Source organism: Lonchura striata, chromosome 17 (assembly GCF_050655825.1).
Source record: "Lonchura striata isolate lonStrDom1 chromosome 17, ASM5065582v1, whole genome shotgun sequence".
NCBI classification, from domain to species: Eukaryota; Metazoa; Chordata; class Aves; order Passeriformes; family Estrildidae; genus Lonchura; species Lonchura striata.
The window spans coordinates 4,357,506-4,376,080 of NC_140719.1; the positions used below are offsets into that span (position 1 = coordinate 4,357,506).

Below are 18,575 nucleotides of genomic sequence, written 5' to 3' on the forward strand. Positions count from 1 at the left end.
AAAGGCTTTGGAGGCTGTCAACATACTTAACTGGGGGGCGGTGGAGGGAAAGTATTAATCAAGGTCTTAAAAAGTTCTCGCTGACAGACTATTTGCCAGCTCTCACTTTAAATGCTTTTGTGGTCCCATAAAAAGTTTCATTACTCACTACAAAATGTGTTTTAATTATTGCAGTCACTCTGACATTAAGCCCTGGGTGTTTCTCTCTTGCTTACTCTGTCTCTCCTCTGTCTCCTTGCCTCTTTGCTCTATTTTTCCTCTCTTACTGATCTGACTCCTGATATCCCTCTCAAGACAGAGGATGCCCTGACTAATGAGCCAGATTGGAAAGCCCAGACCCTGTCTAAATGACACTAAAGGAGAAGTTAAAATTCAGTTCTTGATGTTATCCCTTTGTTCTGGAAACTAATTAATCCACAAGATCCAAACAGAAAATTCAACCCCCAAAAAGTATCTCAGAAGAGGGAAATGTCCACAATGTGTGGGTGGTGGGCAGAAGGATTTGGCATCTCTCTCATCTCAAATATGTCCTATTAAGAGAAATAACAACTTATAAACACCTGTCACACTTTTGACATCTATTTCATCCCACCAGGCACTTGGCAACTTGCTCCAATCTGACCACATCAGCTTAGTTCTTCCATAAGAGACAACCCTGTCCACCAGGCATGAACCTGGAAACCCAGAATACTAAAAGTAGGTGTTAGCCAGGAGTGTCCCAGGGACTCCCGGTGCCTCCAGCACTGGTTTTCCATTTCACCAGCTGTGCATAACACCCCAAGGCAACAGGAAGGGTCTGACCATTTGTCCCGTGTCAGGTGTAGCACAGTGCTGATCAAAAAGGTCAACAACAACAACAGCACTGGAGATCTCTCCTTGCCCCCAGCAGCTCCCCACGTGTCTCTCCTTACTTGTACAGACCATCTGGTTCCAGGCACTTGAAAATGACTGAATAGAGGCTGGTATCAGGGACATCTCCGTGGCTCCGACCCGCTGCCACACAGGAGGTTGCCAGGCCAGAGAGCAAATCATCTGCAAAGCTCAAGGATTCTCCTGCAGAGCAAAGAGAGGAGCGAGACCAGAACATCAATACAGGTGTAGAATTACTGCTGACCACTTTAGAAATCACTGTAGGAACATCTCTACGCAGGACACGCAATCAACAAACTCCAGCTGGCCGTGGAATATCCCAGGTCTGGATGGAGAATGTCACCTATGGACAAAGCAAGTAGGAAACACGCCTGGGCCAGGAATGGGGGCCAGGGCTACGTCACTGTGTGGCCACAGCACAGAGGGGACGTGTGGCCTCACTGCAGATGCTGCAGGCAGAACCAAAGCCCACAGGTGGGCTACAGAAGATTTGGATGCCTGGCTAAACAGGGATCTCTTGCCCTTGCTACATGTCCAGCTCTTAAACAAAGCATGGCCTTTTCCAAACATTACCTGCCACAGCAAAAGGTGTTTCTACTATGTTGGACTAACAGCAAAAAAAACATTTTTAGTGCTTTTTTTTAGTGCTTTTTTTTTTTTTTTTTTTAGTGCTTTTAGGGTGGAATCACTCTCAATGTGATGTTTTTATTTTATTTTTTTAAATTTAATGACAACCAGTAGCTTTGCCTTCCCTTTCATCTGCACTCTTCCAGCTCCTGGAGCTCTGACTGGATCTCCTTCAGTCATGTTGAAGAACACTTGCTTTTTTATAAGCATTCGAAGGAAAAAACACACTAATTAAAAATACTGAAAAATCTTTCTTTTTAGTCTTCTGGTTTATAACGCCTATTAAACACTTAGATCATTACCCAGCTGAAACTGAAAATGCTTCATTTATTAAGGTTTTTGGGCATGACTGTCCACTGCTGTGCAACCTGTCTCCTCGCAGTGGGCAGCCTGTCTATTGGTTAGAGCTCATTGCATTTAATTCCTGTTTCACACTGGTGTAGCTGAAAGCCTGAGGTACCACGAAGGAAAATGAGACAGAGCATCTGCCCAGGCTGTGCCCTATTCCCAGTGATGGGAATCAGAGCAAGGGCTGCCATAGGTGGTAGTTGTGCTGGTGTAAGCCAAGCTGGGCCCAGATTGCTGTGCTGGGTACCTTGTGCATGTGGAAATGTCAAGACATCGCAGCAGAGGGAGAAGGAGAATTCCCTTCTCAGCACTTTTGTTTTTCTAAAGGCAAAAGTGACTGAGGAGTACTGAAACAAAGCACCAGTTCTTGGTACACACCCTAAGGAACAAGCCAGTGGTATAACCAGCCCAGAACATCCCACTGTGAAGCTGAAGTATCCAGGTAGAAGAAAAAAATCCCCTCATCCCCAGCCCCCTAAACTGCATTTGCGTCTTGTCTCCAAACACACTACTCAGTAACAAATATCCCCCTTGGCTAGAGAAAAGAGCAGCAATAAATTCTTTTCCTCCCTGAAGGAATACAAGCCTTAATTATTCATTTTAATGCTCCCAGCACGACTTGTTCTTTCCAAGCTTTTTCAGGCAGCTCTGTCACCAGTCTCTGTAGCTCAACCCAGCTCCTGGATGCAGGTCTGTCCCAAATCCCAAGACAACTCAACAGGCAGGTTGGGTTGGCAGCAGGAAAATCCCTGCCTGGAAGTCACGAGCACTGCCCAGCCTTCAACAAGTCCCTCAGCTCTCGGTTTATGGTTAAAGCAAACAAACAAACCCCTATTACTCATTTCCAATCTTCATTTCCATCTCTTTTCCTACAACATTGGGCTGGATTGGGGAACTCCCTGTCACCAGGAGTCGTTGAGAACAGACTCTGCCATGACTTACAGACCTGATGAATCACCAACAAAGAAGAGGACCAGAATGTGTTGTTGAAGTAGAGCAAAGGACCTTAAGGCTCTCCCAGACTCAAGCAACTTCCCTTCTGACCAGGAAGAAGCTTCATGGGGACAGATCCTCCCATGGATGAATGCTGTGGGATCTCACACCTTCCTCTAAGCAGCTGATGAGAGCTAGGGAAGGCAATAGCTGGGCAGAGACTGCAGTGAGAGCTGGGCGAGGCCAAGGGGACTTGGAGTCCAAGATTTGGACTGGGCAGCCCCCAGGTAGGAGGATCAGCCAGGATATCTGTGCCAGGGAGCACAAGAGATGGGATGGGCTGAGACAGGGAGAGGGTGGAACCAGACTTTCAGGAGACTGGAAATGAGATGGAAAATGTCATGTGCAATCACTGAATCAAAGGATGTATTAAGGCCAGGTTGGACAGGGCTTGGAGCAACCTGGTCTAGTGGAAGGGCAGGACAGGCCCAAGCAGGGCAGTTGGAATGAGATGATCTTTCAGGTCCTTTCTAACACAGACCATTCTACAATGAAAACTGCCCTGCTAACTTTCTCTAAGACGTGCACTAACATCTGAAAGTTCATCTTCCATGGTCTTTGTGGGTATTTTTGAGGGAACAGGCTGGCTGGGAGCACTGCCCTGACACACACCCGCAGCTGCTTCCCACAGTGGTCTGGTTTGCCACGGATCAGACCTGCTCAGGGAGTGGAGAGCATTTCTGTCCCCCTGCACAGGAGGAAATGAAGATTGCAGGGTCTGCCAACACTGTCTCCACTTGGACTGAGCCAAAACCCTTGCAATAAAATCCACAAAGCAAGAGGGTGCTTTTTTGCTCAATTCTGAACCTCTGGGGAACTCTCCCCTCTTGTTTGCTCTGCAAAGCAAGGAGGTTGTTATGAAAACAGCAAAATAGATGCTAACAAAGATGCTGGAACCTCAGCCCCAAGGCTGCAAGTTTTCTGTACCTGTACAAGCAGCAGTGAGATCACTGGTGGTGCCAGACTGCACAGACCATGGAGCAAAGACAGGGAAGGGACACCCTGGGGACAAGCCAGCTACCCAGAGCTGTCAGTCTGCAGCCAGTGCAGGGACCTGCTATTCCCTGCTCTCCCCTGGGCAAAGCAGAGCACACAGAGACTGTATTTGTTCATCTCACCAAAGAGAAGGCAGAGAACCTTCAGTCCTCAGTGCTCTGAGAGCAGATGGAATGAAATTTCCTAAGCCTTCTTTAGGAGCAGAAAACAAGTTATTCCCTAGATTTAGAGTGGGACCTTGTCAGTGGAACAGAGCTAAAGCAACAGTTGCTTTTGGTGTAATGATGAGAGAATTAACATAAGTCACAGAATGGTTTGGATTGGAAGGGACAAGAAAGGTGATCCTATTTCACCTCACCCCCAACCACAGGCAGGGACCTTCCACTAGACCAGGTTTCTCCAAGCCCTCTCCAACCTGACTTTGGACACTTGGGCCACTTGATTGACCAGTAATGTTGCCCTACCAAGAAAATGTGATCCTGGGATCATGTAGCAGCAGTAGAACACTGACCCAGCGCATGAGGCCACGTGAGGACTAAGTTCACAGCATTCCTCAACTGTGCTCAAGACCAAGGCACAGGAAAAGAAGGAAAGAAAAATTCACAGGAAAAAAACAAAAAGCCCAAGTTTTCAAAAAAAAAAAAAAAAAAAAACCAACAGAAAAAAAGGCCAAATAGAGACACATGACTGTGAACACATCAACAGGGCAGGCACTCAGATGGAAAAGCAATATTTAGGTTAATGGGCAGTAATGGCAAGAGGATGTAAACTGGACATGGATAAATGGTTGGTCTAGTCCTGCAAAGGGCAAATTACCCAACCATCTTTTAAGAAGGAGTTTGATCACTTTATAAAAGGGATTACATGGATAAGTAGCTCATGATGGAAAGCAAAAGGGCTTCTTTTTCCCATCTGGACTTGTGTTCTCACACATCCCGCCAGCAAATATAAAGAAGGATTTCAGCCTCCCAAAGCAGCCCTGAAGTACAAACCTTCTAGACTGCCTGAGTATCTTTGCTTGTGTTATTAAATTTCAGAAAGAATCCAAAGGTTCTCTGCAGAGTAAATGATAGCTAAGTAGATCATCTCTGTGGAGTAGGAGATATTTTATTGACCAGACAGACATCTGTGTCCTTCATTAATAGTAATAAATAATTGATGTCACACTAAATAAAGCAATAAGCTGTTACAGATATCAAGGACAAATAACTGGCTCCTATGAGGATGCCTCACCTGTGTTCACTTCTCAGTAGTAAAAAACCCAGAGCAGAGCTCAATATCACTATGGAAAATGCTGTTCACAGAGCAAAAAATGTCACCTGCTGCTAACTGATGACAAATTATGGGGCAGTTGTGCTCAGCAATGGGATCCTGACACTCCAAAGTGCAAGGAGTTAATATCCTTGGAAGACTTTTTTCTCCCTCATTTCCATACCTTCCCAGGGCTGATCTACCCCAAACCACCCACTTCCCCAGGCAGTTTTTGAAAATCCATCTTGCTCTACTCATAACTGTCAGGAAGATGCAGGTGGCATTTCCCTTCTCTCCCCAATGCAACCCCTTGCTACTGCCTCATCCTCATACACAGGCATGGCTCTGGAGTTTGGCAAATCTCCTCTTTTTGGTTTTCCAAGCATCTTTTACACTGACTCTGGTGGTGTGGCTCTCCTTAAAACAGAGCAAACTTGGAGCTTGCAGAGGGGTTCCCATTCTGGGAAGCTTTGCAGACTTCTCCTGGCCACAGCAGGCATAGTCAGGGGTCATCCTACTGGTGACACTCTGGGATAACCAGCCAGGAACTCAACTCCATCTCCAGAGGAGGAGGAAGAGGAGAAGGAGGAGGTGGTGGAGGAGGAGGAAGAGGAGGAGGAGGACATCCCCAGCTCAGCTGCCTGTCTGCAAGGGTGAGCTGGCAGTGTGCTCTGCAGAGAGCCCATTTCTCATGGCAGGAGGCTCAGAGGGGCAGGAACGAGGGCTGAGGAATGCCAATGGCTGGGAGCAGGCTCAGACCGCTCGCACACAGCATCCAACAGCCTCAGAGTGCCTCAGTCCTTCCGCTGCGGCCGTGCCAGCGCCCTGCAGTTGCGGACAGCAGGCTGGATGAATCACCTATCAACCATCCCACGGAGGACAAGGCGAGCTACGGCGCTGAGTTCAACCAGACTAAACAAGAGAGCGAGGCCAGCAGCCTCCAGGAGGCTCGAGGAGCAAAAGGAAGCTTTGGGACCCTCACAGGCGTTCCCACACCTTCAGCCCATGTGCCTGTGCCAAGAGCAGCACGGAGAAAACCCAGGCGCTGCAAACCAAAGTGGAAATTAAGATGAGAGGAGACCTCCCTGCTGCCATTCACCTTCAGGATTCCTAGAAAGAGCACAAAGGGGAAAGTAGGAAGGCACCAATGTCTCTGTCTTGACAGCTTCTTTACTGGGTTGGATGAAACCAACCCTGCAACGTTACCAGGCGCTTTCCCCTGATTGTGGTTTTCTCTCCCTGTCTTTCTCCCCTTTGCTTTTTTTCAACCTGTTTTCAATTTACTCTTGTGGCATCTCTGACTGTGACCTCATTCTGGTACTTAAGGGAAAAAAAAAGAAAAGAGAGAGTGTCCTTTAAAAAAGAAATGAAAGAAATCATATTTTATTTAGTTTGGTTGGTTTTGAAGCTTTAGCAGAAGAAAGATTAACCTTTTCTGCCTAACTTAATGAAAACAAGAAGAAAGGCTGTATGGATAAATAAATATCTGTGTGGGTATGGAGCAGGCACGATCGTGTTACAGCCCCGGTGGAGCTGTAATGGGGAACAGGCGCGTTCCTGCGCAGCGGCTCCCAATTCCCGATCCATTTTCAAGGAAAGAAAAACAGAGTAGAATGTCAGAGGCCCAAGTGGGCATAAATGAGGGAGCCAAGAGAAGGCAGATGGGGCCCAGCGAGGACCTGCGTCCCCAGCAGTGACCTCCAGAGCAATGCCAGCGCAGCAGATGGAAAAAGAGACCTTACTCCACTTCCCCTTGCCAGGTTTTGGTTCCTGAAATGAGGAAACAAATGGCATGCTTGGCCCTCCAAGTCTGTCACCTTTTGGGGGTCTTTGCCTCGCCCTCCTCTTCTCCTGGGGCTTTCCCTTGAAGGAGAGGAGGATCAGAGAAGGGCTGTGAGCAGAAGGCTTGGACTGGGTTTTTGGATGAGTGGATGTAGAGCACAGGTTTGCAGGGTGGTTCCTCCACCAAGAGGTTGTACCTGGGTTTAATGCGCTTTGGATCTGGCACTCAGTGGGGGAAGGCAGTGATAGGTTGTTGGTTTGTCTTGGAAATGATGGGCTGATTTAAATTAGTGTAACATAACTTCAGGCGACGGACTGTTCCGATTTACATCAGCAGATGGTCTGTCTCGCAGCCTAGATCATTAAAAGCAAGCCATCCCTACTGATCCTGGTGGAGTGATGTCAAAACCTCTTTCCCTGCATGGCTTGCCAGATAATAAAAGAAATAAAAAAGGCCCAGTTATTACTAAAAAATTTTATGCCCACATTCTGGGAGCATCCATGCACACTAGCCTCTCAACGTTAGATGGGAGCCAAAATCCCACACCCCAAAACCCTGTAGTCTCAGAAATAATTTCTTTGTCATGGCTCTTCTCAAAGACACATCCATCAGGGATCTCTCTGGCTGGGCACATGTTGTCTAGGCTGAGGCAGAAAAGCCAGTGATTATGCTGCAACTTTGGGCACAGATTGTGTTTCACTTCCCAACTTGTACAAAGGTGAAAATTGCAGTTCCCTGAACAGCTTCACCTTTTTGAAGTTATGAATTTTGGGGGAACTTGCTTCCTTTGTGTGTATGCTGACAGACAAATTAATAATGATGAAGAGCTTTCTTCTGGGCTTCCATCTCCTCTGGGCCTCCATCTCCTCTAGGTTTCTGTCACCAGATCCTCTGCTGGTGGAAGACAGCATTTGTAGATGGCTAAATTTAAGGAGCAAGGCTTTGGTTGAGCTAAAAGCAAAAGTTGCATTCCAGGGTCACAGAAGTCACTTAAATGCCTTCACTGGTGCTCTTCAAGGCTGGAACCTGCATGGAATCACCAATTGGAACTGAAAGATGAGCTGTTCTCATCAAGAGAGCCAGTCAAAAAGATGAAAATTATCTTAATTAGCATGAGCTGCAATGTTCTATGATGCACAAGGTTAATCAGAGTGTATTCTTCTCTCAGGGTCATCAACAGGACTCCCTGCTCCTTCATCTGAGCTCTTCACAGACTGCTTATCACAGGTCTTTCACAGTCAATATCTAAGACCTCAGAAAAAATGCTTTTACTCATGTAAAAACATATCCCCAAGGCAGTGTGCTGCTGGAGAAGAGGGGGAATGAAAGCATTTCTTTCTGTGCTGTGAGCCCTCCAGGATTTCTCAAGGTTCACTAGGTTGCTAAGGGTCAGCCCCAGCCAGACACGAGCTGACTCTGCTACGCTTGGAGACATCCAAGCATGAGTTCCAATCTCAAAGCCACGTATTCACATTAGCACGGTGGAGAGTCCAAGCCAATGTCTCTATTCCCTGGAGTTCATCTCAGGCTCTCCAGCATGTTAAAACAGTTACTTGATTTCAAGACAAAGTGGGAACCCATTTGTTCTGGGAGTTGTGCAGGCACGAAGCAAAGCTCTGTCCTCAGATCCTTCTGTCTGGCAGAGGATTGTGTCCATCACCACAGGGAAAGTTCTCACTCTTCATCGCCACAGATCTCATTCCCACTCTCATTCTTCCTTTCTTTTCACATTTAGCTTCTTTTAAATTGGAGATTTCTAATAATGCACCAATGACCCAGACCAGTTGTGGTCCCCAAGGCCCAGAGCTGGCAGCCTGTAGCAGATCCAAGGACTGAACATTCACCAGGAATCCCAGCAGCCCTGCTCCAGCCCCAGAGCCACTTTCTGCAGCACAAACTGACATGTCAGACACTGCAGAGATGGCAACAAAACCTGAATAATAATCTCACCTCCTTAAATGCACCAGGGCACTCTTGTAGTTCCTGGGGGAATGAGCTACTATCCGAAAATTATTACCAAGTTTTGGATGCGAACATGGCACCATGGATCTGAGCTTCACCAATCCAGAGGGCTGGGAGGTTCCACCTTCTGCTGGGCTTCAGATGGCTAAATTTGAAGTGGAACAGCTTTCACCATGAGCTATGACTGAGGACAAATCCTGGGATGCTTCCTAAAGAAAGGCCACAAATATTGAAATACCAGACCAGCAGGAAAGGAAAGGAACAATTCCTAGAATTAAACTCAGTGTGCAATTAATTGTTAAAACCATAATTATGTCAAGTAATTTGTCAAATCAAATTCATGTAAACCTACGGTGAAAAGTTATCAATTGGTCTGTGCTTCATATCCCCTTGCACTTACTGGGAAAGTGGAATTTTTGGGCTTTTATATTGCCACTGTTGCCTGACCCTGTTCCCAGTCCCTTCTTACACTTCACAGCCTGGTCCTGGAAAGTGGATCAAACCTCTACCTGTAATGGCAACAAATTAGTCTAAAATAGAGGTCATGTGCAGAGATGCTGATGAATTAGTGATAAGACTTTGGACCAGCACATTCTGGAGCACTCAGCAAACCTAACTGCAGCCAACCTGCAGGTTGCTATCCAACCAAGACTTAAAAAATTGGTCCTTATGGAGGAACCTGCATGGAAGCAGACCTCTTATTTGGCCCTCCTCTGAAGTTTTGAACATTTGAGAATGGAGGGGCAGATCCTCAGCTCATAAAATCTCCTGTAGTTCCCTTGAAGTCAATGGAACAATAACAATTTACACTTGTTGAGTTTCTGTATCCTGGCTGTGAGCTCTTTGGAACAGTGACACCATAATGATTATCACAGATATTCTTGATCACTTGTCTGAGGCAGACTAGAGAACAGCACTGTGGAAGAAAATAGAGGGTTGGTTTGCTATGATTTCCAAAGAATTATTGACCCGTATCTTGCAAACATTTACACATGTTTAGCTTTACTCATGTGAGTTGTTCCATTACACTCGTGTGCCAGATAAACTAATGTACATGCTGCAGAACCGAGGTTAAAACTTGTGCAAACACAGCGAGTTCTAAATATTTTTGTAGATACGTTGTTACCTCATACTCAGAGGAGAAAACCTCTTGTTTGGCTGTGCCTCTTCCCATAACTCTCCATCTATCCAAGCAGGCATCACAAGAGAAGCCAAAGGCAATACCAAGATAAAACTGAAAAAATAAGCTATTATCTGACCCAGCTCAGGAGCTATAAAAGACCCACTTGGTCAGGACTAACATATGCAAGAGCTGACATCAGTTCTTGAACAAGGAATTACCTAAATTATTGGAATACCTGCACAGCAGCATTTTTAACACAGCTCATTAATCATTCACTTACTGATTTCTCAATAATGGAGTTAACATTTTTCTTCACAGTTTTCATACATTAGAAGGCTCAAGGAAGGAGGAAAGATCTGGGACTCTCTTGTTTGTGAGGAGTCTACCTCAGCACCCATCATCACCTCAGCAATCCCTCCATCTTTCTCACTAAGACTGCAAGGCAAGACAGGATCTCCTGCCCCACTGCACAGACCCTCTACTTACAAGAACAGAATATAATACTTAATTTCTTAAATGTAGGTGATCTCAAGTGCCAAACTAGTGCCAATTAGGTGTCTGACATGTGGAGACTCTACATTGGCCATTAATACCTCTGACAGTGTCATTCACACCCCTCAGCCAAGACTGGAGTTGTGCCACACCTGTGTCACAGTGGCTGCAGTGTCATGACAGACCACAGCCAACGGAGCAAGGGTGCAGAGAAATTACTCTTCCAATATAGAAGGGAAAAGACAAATCTGAGGCTATAACTAGAGACCAAATCCAGCTGTTTCACCACTAACAGTTGATTTTCATCCCTAAAGGACTATTAATACTTTCTTACAAGTGTGCAGGCACCGAGGACACCTGCCACTGGCACACAGCAGGATGCTGCCATGGCAATGCCTTCTGCTCCCAATTTTAAGTCATCCTAGAAACCATAGAAAATCAATCCTGTCCTCCACAGGGAAGGGGAGATGTTAGTAGTCAGATCTGATGGACAATGTGCTCTGGGAGCCCATCTCACCAAAGGCACTCTGTGGTGGGAACAGCCTTTTGACTCCTAAATGTCCTTGGCCAAGTGAAGTATGTGGGCACACTTCCCACCTCCAGGACCACTGATCCCTCGAGGATGGTTCATTGAAGACGTGTCATCACTAGCAACTGTGCAACATCTGACCACTCAGATGACAAAAGACAGATTTCCAGAATGAACAGAGCAGGATTAAGCCAAGTGGTAAATGGATTCCAGGGCTGTTCCAAGATCTGTGCTGACGAGGGAAGCCAGGGCCAGGTACCCAACCCGGAGCTCATGCAGTGAGGTTATCGCTTTCCTCTTTTCTTCAAACCCCTAAATAGAACCAAAACATCACTTGGGCCATGTTAGAGAGATAAGATGAGTCTCTCCCATCCCTTGCAAAGCCTGAAATAGAAGCCCTGCTACTCAATATCCAAAGCATCAAGCGTAGGATGTTGACATTTAGCAGGAGGGAAAATTGCCCAATGAACCCTCTCAAGACTCTCTTCTCCCATCCCTTTCCCCCATCCCCCTGGAAAATGTTCATAAAGTGAAGTTGGAAAAAAAAAAAACAACAAAACACCTAACCCAAACCCCAACAGCCCAAACCCAACCTTCTGTGGAAATAACATGTAGAGGAGAATGAGTCAGGCTCCATTAACTATGCAAGGATCACTGGTCCTGCAGACAGGGATGATTCACCAAGGCAGCAAGAACTACAAGGTAGAACAGACCAAACAGAGGATGCAGAACCAAAGTTGTATCAAAGAAGAGAAGGAAATAATAAATTAAATGGTTCCATGTTGCAAGACACCTTGCTCTTTACCAAACATCACTCAACTGACCTAGGATGACTCACTTGATAATGGTGAGGTTATTCATTGGGTGCTTTGTCCAGACTTTCCTTATGAGAAGGAGAGCCAACAGTCTGTAAGACTTCAATCCATCTCCATTTCCTGCTCCTCTCTCTTTTCTCCCCATTTCTGAGATGCTCATTCACTGAGAGCCTCCTCTCTCTGTTGCTTCTGCTTCCACTGCTCCTTTCCCACACCCATTCCCTTTAAATTCAGCAGCATGATTCTGTTTTCCCTGTAGAAGGTGCCTTCAAGGAGATGAGAAAAGAAGAGCCTATTTAGGAGCACAGCATGCCATGGAGAGGCCCCCCTGGATGCCACTGGCATAGAAAGTACATTGTCACAAGAGATGGAGAGGAGAATGTGGGGCTCAGGTGCCTGGGGTGAATTCTGCCTGCCACAATGCTCTCCTGCTATTCCTCCATTCCTTCTTCCTCTTCAGCTACCCTCCTCACCCTCCTTTTATCTGATAAGCATAAAAATTCAAACATAAAATACTTGCCCTGAAAAAAAACCAAAAACCTAAACACAAAAAAAAAAAAAAAAAATAAAGTCCTCCGTCTGCACTTCACAATGAGAGCTGTAAAACTTTTTCTGCTTGGAAAATTCTCCTGGTCAGTTTTTCCTACTGTTTAATCCCTGCTTTGAGTTACACAGAATGAGTAAACACATTTTATAAGGTTCTAATTCATACCTAACCCATACAGTTTATGGCTTAACATAGTAAAATACACACACACAGACACACATGCACTTTTTATACACACACATATATATACACACAGCCACAGACACACAAGGATAAACCAGCCTTGGTCCCACTCCTGGAGCCTGCCAGCAGCACGTCTGATCTCGCCAGCATGTGCTGTGCCTTGAAAAGAGCCTGGGCTGCTGAGGTGTGAGTTAGGTGGCCTGGGGAGTAGTTTCCACCCTAGATCCCTGCAACCTCCTTTGTAATAAATGATTAGTCAGTGTTGCACTGCTCCATCCTTGGAGGACTGAAGAATGCCACCACATGGTATCCCAGGAACAATTTCTGCCCAGCAAGCACCTGGAGTGACAGCCAAGGCTGGGCTGGAGGAGCTGCATGGAGCTGGGATGCCATGTGGCCTTGGCTAGGTGTCAGGCAAGCATCATAGAATCATGGAATCATTAGGATTGGGAATGATTTCCAAGATCATTGAATCCAAGTTTTGACCAATCCCCACCTCGTCAACTGAGCCAGAGAACTGAGTGCCACTGAGCAGACACCCTTACATCCTTGGTTTTCCTTCTCTTCATTACTTCTGCCCATTGCTGCTGTTTCAATTTTTCAAGTGCAGTGAGCAGCTTGCAGCCTTAGTCTCTTAACTCTGGGAGCTTTTTTAAATACACAGTTCTATTCCATACTCCCCACGGGTATGGAAAAGCACTCCAGATCATCAAAATGGGCTCATGGGCACCATTCAAAGCCATCCTGGCCACTTCTGTGATAAGTTATCACTGGAAGGCACAGACAAAAGCCATGGCTCAAGATGGCAGTTGTCTCCAGCTACCCAAAATATGAGGGGTGGACTTCAGGCCCCTTAATGCTATTTTCATTCTCCTCCTCCTCCCCCCAGGAAAATAAACCAAGTGTTTATTTCCTGAATGCGCTGGTCTGAGGGCAAAATTTTCCTGTGGGAGTCAGGTGGCTGGAAATGGAAGGGGAGGGAAATATTTGCCAAATTTGTCAATGACCTCTTATTCCATTTTTCTTATTAATATTTATTTAGACATAATATGAGACAAACCTGCTCAGACCACAGCAATGCGGGTGATTCCACTGTTATTCTCCTTGTGCCAGCTACTGGGAGGAGGGAGGGAGGAGGGAAGGAAAAGCAGAAAAGTGAAAGAGTGTCAGGGAGTTTGCGGACAATTTTGAGAGAGTCACGGACTTTCATCTTGGCTTAGCAGGAGATGAGATGCCTGGAGAAAGTCAATACTTCCATGGACACATAATGGGCAAAGAGTCTGGATAGCCCAGCCTTCCTTGCTGATATTCAAGGCACAGGTGTAGCTTTGAGAGAGAAATTTATGTCATTACAGAGCCCTTTTTTTTTTTTTTTTTTTTTTTAATGAGATGAAGACTAGGAAAATAAACCACAACCCGAGGTTTAGTAAACTGTGTAAGACGAGCCTGATGCATTTCTTCAGTGAGACAGTTCATTCCCTAGACAGCAGAGCTGAGCTGCAATCTCATTTATCTGGGTATCCAGAGGCACTGTGATGCGACACAGGTAATTATTAGGCATGCTTGAAAAGATGGGAATTAGCAGAATTATACAGCAGGTAAGGGACTGAGTATGGACAGATGAAAACAGGCAATGCTGAGAAGAGAGTGATGGGAAATGAGTTATCACTATCAGAGCTCCTCAATGATCAGCCTTGTAATCAATCTTATTTCTCACTGGAAATACAGCAGTGGTTTTAGCATCGATGAAGTGGTGCATTATTAAGGCAGCAGGGGATCAGTCAAAAGAAATTAAAATAACTTGAGGGCTATAGCAATGAAATGGAATGAATTTTAATATTTAAAAAATGCAAATTAGGCTAAAGATGGTCATAAAATAGTTCTTTTGTTAGCAGGAACTTCTCCAGACAGAGACAAAGGAGGAGAAGGAGGAATACCTGGATGCAGTGGCTGGTCTCAACAAAACCACATGAGAACTGGAGAAAAGAAAGTTCTTGGATCTCTTTAAAAGGATCTTCCAGGTGAAATTAGGAAGAATCAAACTGTTTGAGAGCAAAAGGCTGAATGTGGCAACAGAAAATCACAAAGTCTCCAGTCCAGCCTCTTCAAAGTGGGACCAAATGTGGAGACAAGGCATGGCTGCTCAGGGCTGAATTTTGGAAAGTTCCAGGGACTCATCCATGAGCCACACAGCTGGTGTTTAAACCACCAGGCTTCAGGAGATGAAATCCCACTGGGCTGTGGTGTCCAGGAGGAAAACCCAGGGCCAGCTGGGAGCATGTCCCCTGCTGCCCAGCACTGGGTAGCAGGAGAATGTCACAGTGCTGTGTCGTGTCTGGGGACAGCACATCCCCGGAGCGTCTCCTCTTTCAGCTGGGGTGAGGGTTTGTGCTCTGCTCAGCTCACAGCAGCTGAACTCGGGCTCTGTTTTTGCTCTGGCTATGTCTCATGTAGCAACAGCTGGGGGACATAGGTTTGATCAAACCACAGCCAGACGATTGGAAATAAAAACGATGTTCATATATTAATTAACATCTGGTTGCTCGTCTAATTACACGATACAATGTGCATGGGCTTTTTGTTCCCTCCATATTTTATGCATTGAATGAAAACTAAACAAATGTTGCAAAAGCAACACTGCAGAAGCAAAAAAACAACCAGTGTCCAAGTTTGTACTTATAACACTTACTGACCCATCAGTTTAATTAATATGCAAAGGAGGACATGACTAAACCATGAACATGAATATAGTGGTGACACTGAACTGGAATTAACATCCAGCCTGCTCCAACCTGGCCATTTTCCATTCCCTTTGCATGTATTCCTTATAAAAAATAAACAACAATTTGTTAAACTGAGTACCTCAGATCCTGATTTAGCAAATTATTACTTAACCATTTTCAAAAGCTACTTTTAATGAAAACAGGCCCTAAAAACATGGCTGTAAAGCACTATCCCAAAGAAAAGGAGCTGAAGTCACCCTGCCTATGCAAACCATCCGACAGCGACTGGTGCTTTCTGCCATGCTTTGGGGAGGGAAATAGAAGAGAAGGAGTAGAGGAAAGCCAGATTAACCAACAAAAGTCATCACTCAGGTGTCTGGTGGTAACACATCATCCTGTGCAGCTCGCAGGGATGGGTGACAGGACAGCTGGTGGCGTCCAGGGAGGCAATGGGGACAGTGTGCATCTGCATGAGGATGTGGTGGGCAGGGAAGAGAAAAGCTGAACACTGCTTATGGCTGGGTGTGTTGAGGAAGGTGGTTTTTCTCCAAGAAAGCTGGAAAGGACCTTGTGGCAAGGGCAAGAAGTGACAGGACAAGGGGAATGTCTTCAAACTGCCAGAGGGCAGGGTTAGATGGGATATTGGGAAGAAATTCTTCATTGTGAGGGTAGTGAGGCCCTGGCATAGGTTGCTTAGAGAAGAGTGGCTACCCCATTCCTGGAAGTGTCCAAGGTCAGGCTGCATGGGGTTTGGAGCAACCTGGGACAGTGGAAGGTGTCCCTGCCTGTGGCAGGGGGTGGAGGATAATTAGATGCCATCCCACAGGCCCACATGCCACCCAGATAGAGACCAAAAGAACAGAGAGGATAACTCAGCAGCACATCTGCAGGGCCACGTGGATATCACCCTGTAAGATCTGATACCCACAGGGTCAGAGCTCACCACCCTGGCCCAGGGGCACCAGATGGGCTGGAAAGCCCAGGCAAAGAGCAATGCTCAAGCCAACTCTTCTCCCCAGGGCTGTATGCTTCATCTCTCCCTTCCCTAAATGGGAATCACAAGAGTTCCTTGTCCCAGACATGGGTGCTCAGAAAAATAAAAAATCACGAGAGATTAAATACTGATGGAATAACTCCTCAGAGCAAGAAGTCAGAAATTAATCTCCTGGAGTATCCCACTTCTCTCACTCAAATTCTTGGTGCCACGTAGAACTGAGTGGGTCTTACACCTCACTCCCTCAGTTGGGACATTTGGTAAGTAACAGCTTGTTCTTTATTTGTGTCTGCTCTGTAGCCTTCAAGACAGCTTCAGTCTTCAGGACTCCTACCCTCTGCTCCTTCACCAGCAGCAGGAAACGAGCCAGGAGGAAGGAACAGAGAGAAATCCGGAGGAGACAACTGTCATGTGAAACTCTGGCACAAGTGGCGCAACCGGTTGCATGTCAGGGGGCTTGGGAAGGGGTGGTGGGAGCTGGCAGGGTGGGCAGTTGCTCAAAGGAAACCACAGAGGACTGACCAAGCACTTGGAAGATTCCACGCATACCTCCCAGATATGCCGGTGGTTACAAAATCCCTGCCCGGATAGGGTGGCGGCATGCCCTTGGGGAGAAAAAAAAAAGAAGAAAAGGAAAAAAAGGAAAAAAACAAAACCCCAACCGACCATTCATGGGGCAGACAGAGGGCTGCAAGTCTTCTGCTTTCATGAGACACCACAGGCATCAAGACATTGCTGGCCTGGAATTTGGGCTATGCTTGCGGTCCATGAGGCGACTCGAAGCCTTCCTTTGGTCCCATTAAGCAACATTACATGATAATGCAGCAGCACTCTCAGGCTGAGGGAGAAGGAAAACAAAACAGATGACTCTGGATGGAAAGGCATTGCTGTAAACCTGGGAGGGAGAAGAACATTCCTTCGGATACTCTTTTTGGCTGGTTGTGTCCTTTCCTCCCAGCTCCCACCTCTCTCTCCCTTTCCCCCCTCCTCCTCTTGGAGGATTGGTGACAGCAAGGTTTTTTTTTTTACAAATATTTCCATATTAAATAAAAAGGAAGAGTGTGAAAGGCCATGCGGAGTGGTGGCAGCTAGACAGTGGAATCTGCAACTGAAGGGTGGAGTTGGAGCACTGGAGAGGTGCCGGTTATTTATAGGGTATGAGAGAACACAAAAAATGTCTGGCCCCTTTAAGGCCCCTTAATCCAAACAACCAATGGAAAGGAAAAAAAAAAAAAAAAAAAAAAGGGGAAAAAAGAGAGAAAAATAAAGAAGAAAAAGGAAAGGAAAAAAATGAGGAGAAAAGTCATCTCTGTACCAGACTGCAAAGTGTGAAGGACGAGCAGGGGATGGCCTGGCACAGTCCTGCCCCATCCCTCCAGCTAAACCTGGGCCCGTGGCAGGGCAGCATCCTGCTGGAGCAGCAGGACCAGCACCAGGGCACAGAGCCCTGTGCTCCTGAGGCAGCCCTGAGGCACAGCTGCCTTGAGGGTGGGACGTGGCAGCTGTTTAATCCGTGAGACAGCAGCGCTGGGCCCGACACGCAGATGAGTGGCGCGTTCAGGAGATACCAAAGGGGACAAGTTGAGAATATCTGGAATATGGCCTGGAAATTCCCTTTCTTCCATCTGCATTCTGGAGCAACCAGGGATGTCTGCACTCTGATCCTACAATAAGATTTGTGACCTCACTGTTTTTGGGATCTGTAAATGGGGGAATCACCTGTAAGGCCTCCTCATGTCCAGATATTTCGATGTAGATGTGGATGCTCTGGGAAAGCTGCTGGTTGGATCCTTCCCATGGCTGGTCTAAGCAGGGTTATTTGGCTCCAGGTCTGGAAGACCATGACTTCCAGCTCTTTCCTAGCATTCCTGATAGATTGTAGGCCTGATGAGTAATGCTTTTCCTCTACAAGATGTCTTTGAGAGGAAGCTTGGTGCAAAGAGGTGCCACACAAACCACAGCAGTTTTGTGCTCTTAGTAAAATTCCTTTTTTTGCCTCTTTCCAAAAGAAATACATGAGGTTATGCTTATTTTTTCTAAGGCATAAGGGAATTGTGAAGAGGTCCTGGAGGACACAGCACTTGGGTGATTTAGTGTCCAACAAAGTGGGTAAGTCATCAGCTTCAATTAATATACACCTGGAACCAGGAAAACTGAAGACAGACAATTCTGTGGATAGAAGGGGGTCAGGAAAGAGATTCAAAAGCTCGAGCAGATGACAGTGACACTAAATCCTCAGGCCTTTTCACAAGCCCTGCTCTTATTCCCTAGGATCCTGTTGAACCCATGAGCCTCCACTAATAGGTTTCATTCTCCTCTGCCAGTATCAAATAACAAAT

The 18,575-nt window shown here is 46.2% G+C and overlaps 1 protein-coding gene across 3 annotated transcripts in view; it reads right to left on the reverse strand.

Moving 5' to 3' along the window:
• Positions 1-18,575, reverse strand: part of ASTN2 (astrotactin 2) — a 335,047-nt gene that overhangs the window by 29,289 nt on the left and 287,183 nt on the right. For 2 of the 3 annotated variants that reach the window (XM_021551387.3, XM_085594033.1), the window contains one exon: positions 912-1,053. The exons of the other annotated variant lie outside the window; for it this stretch is intronic. In XM_021551387.3, coding sequence (XP_021407062.2) covers positions 912-1,053 — 142 coding nt within the window. The remainder of the gene's footprint in view (positions 1-911; positions 1,054-18,575) is intronic. 3 annotated transcript variants of the gene reach the window in all.